We start from the raw sequence: 7,174 nt of genomic DNA on the forward strand, positions 1-7,174 counted from the left end.
CGCGGCGCGCTGGCGCTCGATGGCTGATTAGTAGGACAGGCCCACTCGATTCGATTTCCAGATCAGCGCTGGCAATCAGCAGCCGATCCGCGGAATTAGCATTGATCGATGGCGCCGCGGGGGACACGCGACATCTTGGTTTTAGCATCTCGCAGGCTGTTGACTTTGACTCGGTATATAGGCAGACAAGTGAAGTGAAGTGAGCTCATTATTATGCTAGTAATTTATATTAGTGGAGACAAGTGATTGTTAGTAGTGGTTTGACAAGTGAGGAGCTAGTGTTGGTTTCGGTTTATATCGATCTGCCCGTCGCTTTGCTCTAGATCCACAAGCGCAGCTGTGATGTCAAATTGAGGAGATCTTGCATGACATCGCGGCCGTTTGTTAATACTTTTATCCATCTCAGCTCTCCGTCGGTCAGTCATTGGTCAGATCACACAAACCTCATACATGCTCTGTTTGCAGCTGAGTTTCCAGGCCGAGGGCGGCATCCGCGTTGCTCTGAACAGATGAGGGGGCTGGGCTTTGCGGCGCTATCGTTACATGTTCTGTTGTGCCTGGCTAATGGCGTTTCCTCTCGCCGCACGAGCTCCTACGTGCGCTCGGAGTTCCCGTCCACCGATATGCCTCTGGACAGCGAGTGGTTTGCGACTCCCAAGGGCTACAATGCTCCACAGCAGGTACGGAGCTACGCTAATAGATATACCAGTTCATCATCACTGGTGGTCTGGTGATGTGCTCACCGCTTGTTCTGCTGTCAGGTTCATATCACGCAAGGTGACTATGATGGAAAGGCTGTCATAGTATCATGGGTCACTCCGTCGGAACCTGCGCCGAGTCAAGTGTTTTACAGTAAAGAAGAGAACCGCTATGATCAGAAAGCCGAAGGGACAATGACAAATTATACATTTTACGACTATAAATCTGGATACATACACCATTGCCTTGTTGATGGCCTTGAGGTATTTAATTGTCCTTTTTGGTTTCCTATATATTCTTATGAAATTTATTTCCCTTACGGTTATGATATATGTTCTGCCAATTATGGGAGCTCAAGTTGCAACAGTTTTCTCCGCTGTAGACCATTTATCTTGTTCAAGAGTGCACATATCCAAAATAGCCACCATTCAAAATAAACTCGCCATGGTTTCATGATGTACTTTACTGAACCATTACATGAAACTGGAGTGGCCAAAGAATGAAAATCACCAAATTTCAACAGTATTGGGTTCTTCTATTTGGACATGATGTCCATAGAAATTTATTCATCACATCTTCTTGTACCTGTGGACTGTAGGAGTAGCAGCCCAGTTCATGAAGAAGAGTTCTGTTTGTACCTAATCTTGTACTACTTTTGTTTGGGCAAACAATCTTGTAATAATTGTCTGATCCAAAATTCTAATTACGTTTTTGGTTTGCAGTACAACACTAAATATTATTACAAGATAGGTACTGGAGATTCAGCTCGAGAATTTTGGTTTCAAACACCTCCAGCAATTGACACAGATGCATCATACACGTTTGGCATCATAGGTTTGTCTTCTGTTCTTTAACTTTTTGTCTCATAGCTGTCTTGCATTACTTTGGACCTCTACAGCATTTTCTGTAGCTAGGGTTCTAGGGTGCTTGAGCAGGGAATTCAGCTTATTAGCTCCAAATTCATGCTTTTCACTTCACACATATGCACTACTAACGTTTTAATTCAAGTAACCATAGTCTGTGCTCTCCTTATCTCTTAATGTCCAAATTCTAGAGAACTGTTGTATCACTGTCAGGATAAAAGAAAAAAGCCACACTAGACAAATGATTATTAGGAATGCCAACCAATAGGTGAGATATAGACCTAGTGGTCAGCGACTCAGGCAGTTTAATCTAATTTTTTCTGGCTCTATTTTGCTAGGTGATCTGGGGCAAACATTTAATTCTCTATCAACTCTTCAACATTATTTGAAAAGCGGAGGAGAAAGTGTTCTATTTGTTGGGGATTTATCATATGCTGATAGATATCAACATAACGATGGTATTCGTTGGGATTCTTGGGGTCGATTTGTTGAACGTAGCACTGCATATCAGCCATGGATATGGAATTCTGGAAATCATGAAATAGAATACAGGCCTGATCTGGTATGTTATGATGTTATCTCCTCATGTTGGCAAAATTTTGCTAGTAAAAGCTCAAAATGTATCTACAAGGCAAAACTGATTGACAAAGCCGTTGGCCATATTTCATGCATCTATATTTTTTTTCTTTGCAATATACCTCTATTGAATCGGGAACAGGAACACTGTTTATTTCATGAACCATATTGCATATTCCCAATATTTATGGAATTACCTTTTGGGAATATATGTTTAGATTCAGCTGGCACACAATGTTGGTTGTAGTTGACTTGCTGCATAATTATGGTCGTGTGGGTCCACACTATCATGGCTATATGCTTAGAACCTTAGCCTTTTGTTCAGAACAACATTGTCTTTCCCTTTGAACTTTTAATTAGCTGAGCTTAATAAGTCTTGAGCTTTTGCTTTATTGACGTCTCTGAAAGGATCGAGTCACACTTGTCACTTCATAACTCTGGCCCTATTCATATTTCAGGGAGAAACTTCTACATTTAAGCCATATCTGCATAGATATTCAACACCATATTTGGCATCGAAGAGCAGCTCCCCAATGTGGTATGCAGTCAGGCGTGCATCTGCTCATATTATCGTGCTCTCCAGCTATTCTCCTTTCGGTAAGTTCCTTCCTACTTGCTCTGTTTCGTTTCTGCATGAAGTTTCTGATAAAGAACGAGGATGTGATTTTGGCTGCGATGGGATTTCCAAGTGCTTGGCCTTTGTCCAAAGCAGGGGTAAAAGTCAATAATATGGTCTTGCCATGTTTTTTTTTTTGACAGGTTATCGTGTACTTAATGATACAACTGGTAATGTAAATACCAGTGAAGTTTAGAGTCATTCGCCTTTTGTCCTGCTGATACATTTGAAACTTTTACTGTAGCTCAATACACAGCGATAGAAGGTAGAAATCTAAAAAGCGTCTCTACTTTCAGTCTGAAACTGCTATTGACCATTTTATTCTCTTCAGGGATACAGTTCTAGTAGGAAGCAAGACGTTCTTTGAAACTTGTATTACAGTTACCAGAGTCGTGGTTCGAGAATCGTAGTACAGGGATTGGGGTCACGCTATTACCACCTTTGTAAAACTCTGTTTTAAATGTCAATCGTGTATCCTAATTGATTCGGTTCGACAACTTTGATATGAGATGCTATGCTTAATGGTTAGACGCACAAGTTCTACACTGACAGCATGTTCTGACCATTATATATTATATTTTAGAAGCGTACTTTATTCGACAACTGAATGTTCCTTTCAAAGTGTATACCATTGATGGTTTTGTCGGATATACTATTCTAACACAAGTATGTTTTGTAAACTTGTATGTGGTATTTATAGTAAAATACACTCCCCAATGGATGTGGCTGAGGGGTGAACTCAAGCGTGTGGACAGGGAGAAGACACCTTGGCTTATTGTTCTCATGCATGCTCCCATGTACAACAGCAATAACGCGCATTATATGGAGGGCGAGAGTATGAGGGCTGCTTTCGAGAAGTGGTTTGTCAAGTACAAGGTGGACTTGGTGTTTGCAGGCCATGTCCATGCCTATGAGAGATCGGTAAACTCTTCAGTCCATCCTTGAGCGCAGCCTCCTTCTTTATGAATAAATTGCTGAATTTGATCTGATTTTTTTTACATTTGATCTCTCATGGTCGAATCAGATGAAATTACACAATTCTATGTGTTCTACTCAAAGAGATCCGAGCTTTGATTTCTCATGATACTTGTATATGCACTGCTTGCAGTACCGGATATCTAATATCAACTACAACGTAACATCTGGGAACCGATACCCGGTGCCAGACAAATCCGCTCCCGTTTACATCACGGTTGGCGATGGAGGCAACCAGGAAGGACTCGCCTGGAGGTAAGAAGAACGAACACATCGCTCTAAAGCTAAGCACACCTTGTATTAGGCTCTGCCTGCCGCACTCTTACGATGCTTTCTCATTGAATGTTTGCAGGTTCAATGACCCGCAGCCGGACTACTCGGCATTCAGGGAGGCGAGCTTCGGGCACTCGACCCTGCAGCTGGTGAACCGGACGCACGCCGTGTACCAGTGGAACCGGAACGACGACGGGAAGCACGTGCCCACGGACAACGTGGTGTTCCACAACCAGTACTGGTGAGCGCCCGCGATAGCACTCTTGATGGTTTTCGACAAAGACATGGCGATAAACAACTGTCGCCCGCCTATCTGACGGACCGAATTCACCGTGGTTTTGGCAGGGCGGGCAACACGCGGCGCAGGCGGCTGAAGAAGAAGCACCTCCGGTACGAGAGCCTCCAGAGCCTCATGTCCATGCTCTAGGAGCTCGTTGTTGTGACTAGTAAGACAGAGCATTTGCAGCAGCACGAGGCTCTCTGTTGCTTTGCTCTGGTGCCAGCCTTGGTCGACCGGCGGATCGTCGGACCTCATGCCGCCGACACGGAGGCATATAGTAGTAGAAGGCTGGGAATTCTTTCCACTATTGCAGACTGCGTGCTAGCACTGTATGCACTTTTATAATGATGAACACGGTCCGACACATGTAAAATTCCAGTCAGCCAGATGGCCAGCTGCACCGCTCAGGTCGACAGGCATTCTAATCGAATAAATCAATCAATCAGGAGTACTTGTACGCGGCGGCCGGAGCGGAGCACCCTGACGAGGAGGGCACCCTTTGTCTCTTTGCCTAGACGTCGCCGTCGATGAGAAACCGGCCGGCCGCGTTGGGCCCGCTGTCGCCCGGTTCGGTGTGGAGCTGCCGGTGCTGCGGTTCTCTTCTCCGTGCTCGTGCCATCACGTCCGGCGCGTGGTTGGTGGGTAGGTACCACGAGCCATAGCTTCCCTACCATGATGAAGAGTCTCTGTCCATCTCACCTGACTCAAGAGTTCGTCCCGGTTCCTTGTACGGATGAAAATTAAATATCCATTTCGGCTCATATGACCAGTATACTATAAAATTCAAAAAATCTTTTTTTTGCATGAAAGATATTTTAGTGCGTGAGATCCGCTCCATTTGGACATCCGAGCAACTCTCAACAAATAAAAAAAATCAGTGCATGGACAATAAACTTTTTCACATACCCCAATTTTGTTTTTTTGCCGAGAGCAGCTCAAATGTCCAAATGAGCTGAAATTTGGCACGAACCTCACGCACTAACACATCTTATGTGCAAAAAAGTGATTTTTTAAAAAAAAATTATAGTATTTCTTTTGATAAATGTTTATGCGCGGGAATAGATGAGCTCGGGAGCCATTTAAACGCTCTCGGGTGTGATGAGCAATCGTCATGCTAAGATGGATCTAAACCAATCTGAATTTTTTTCTTTCATGTTTCCTTTTACGAAATTCTTCACTGAAGCATGCTTAAAATGAGTTTAGGGCCTGTTTGGTTCCAAACAAGTCACCAACTTATAAGTCGAAAAGTGAAAAAAGTGACTTATTTTGCCAAACAGACCCAACTTATAAATCACCCCAACTTATAAGTCATAAGTTGCTCCACCCCAACTTAAAACTTATAAGTCACCTCCTTTTGTGTGGGTCCCACCACATGCATGATGTGGATTGGTGTGGGAAGGTGTGGTCAGGTGACAACCAAACAGACGTGACTTATAAGTCACTGGTTTTAAGTCACCTGACTTATTGGAACCAAACAGGCCCTTAAACTCATGTTTAAATCAATCATATGTGTAATATATATTTGTATCCTAGCTCCGTGCTTGGTGGAAAAGAAAGCGAACAATGGTGTTCTTGCCTGCCACACAACCCTCGCGTTTAGTTCTCACTATGAGTCTTGAACCCTGAATGAACCGCCGGTGTTAAGATGGAGGAATGTGAGGACACGGACAAGCCATCATGCCCCTTATGACCTAGAAGACACGTGCTACAATTGGCAGGAGAAAGGGGTGTGATCTTGCTTGGGTCAGCTAACTCCGAAAACCCGTCCCCCAATTCGGATGGAGGCTCCAACTTGGGAATGCATGCATGGGGATAAAAAGTAATAGAAATGCAGATTCTCTATGATATCCTTGATATCCACATATACATTCCCTTCTACGGAGTTGTTTAGAAGGCGCTTTCTGTTCTATGGTCCCTTAAAGTGAAGAGTTAGGCAAGTAGTATGGGTCGTCGCTTCCAGGGCCGGCCCTGCGGGTATGGCCGGGGAGCGACGGCCCAGGGCCCAGGCCGGAGGGGGGCCCATGATGAAGTATATAAGAAAAATTAAGGCCCATCAGATAGAGCTAGTAGCGATTAGCGAAGCGTCAGTCATTGCGCGAGACGAAGGCACGGCGCCACAGCCGCTCCTTTTGCTTGTGTGAAACAAATCAGACAAGATCTCATCAAGTCGTAGTTTCGCTAATTAGCTCGTGCCTTCGTTGCTCGTCGGTTCGTCTTCCTTGTTCGTCCTCTTCTCGATCGCCGGCCTGTCGCTCGGCGCCTTGGCCGCCGCTGGTTGTCGCGGCTGCGCGCGCCGCGCATCAGTCCGGCCATCTGGCATATCCAGCAAGGAGGTAGTACCTATACGCTTGTGAGCCGTTAGCGCACCACGTTCCTGATCCACCCCCCAAACCCCAATTTTTAGTAGTTTTTTGTTTTATTCTTTAGTACATGGAGTAATTTCAGTGTATAATTTTCTAATAAAATCTTTCACAGTACGTAACCACCCTAATCTTTTTGTCATTCTGCGTACTTGTCTAGGGTTCCAATCATCCGATGTATAAATTTCTGACATTACCATGCCATGTTGCCTAAAAAAGCATTTGTCGGTTACTGAAAATAGGAGAAAAAAGAAAGAAAGTGATCCGAAAATTCGAACACTGAAGGGTTCTTCGAATTTGGTCCTTCTTTGATGTATCATGTCATGTTAGTTTCATTTTAGTATATTTTAAGTATTTTTGTCATAATATGGCTATCCAACAATTATTATAGTCATCAAATCTCAGACTAAAGATGTTTATGTATCACGCACACACATACATATATAAATGATCTTAGGACATAGGGGCCATGTCGTCGAGTTTGCCTAGGGCCTCCTGAAACACAGGGCCGGCCCTGGTCGCTTCTGACCAT

The 7,174-nt window shown here is 44.2% G+C and overlaps 1 protein-coding gene across 1 annotated transcript; it reads left to right on the forward strand.

Annotated features, from left to right (window-relative positions):
• Positions 1-465: 465 nt before the first annotated feature.
• On the forward strand, positions 466-4,727 carry LOC100415848 (phosphoenolpyruvate phosphatase; the record flags this gene model as incomplete). The annotated part of the gene is given in 9 exon segments (XM_044575153.1): positions 466-680; positions 762-962; positions 1,422-1,533; positions 1,901-2,124; positions 2,597-2,735; positions 3,455-3,675; positions 3,863-3,984; positions 4,082-4,243; positions 4,348-4,727. Coding segments are annotated over 9 exon segments (1,434 nt in total). The 3' UTR covers positions 4,430-4,727.
• Between the last annotated feature and the right edge of the window lie 2,447 nt (positions 4,728-7,174).

This window comes from Triticum aestivum, chromosome 7B (genome assembly GCF_018294505.1).
Source record: "Triticum aestivum cultivar Chinese Spring chromosome 7B, IWGSC CS RefSeq v2.1, whole genome shotgun sequence".
Taxonomy (NCBI): domain Eukaryota; kingdom Viridiplantae; phylum Streptophyta; class Magnoliopsida; order Poales; family Poaceae; genus Triticum; species Triticum aestivum.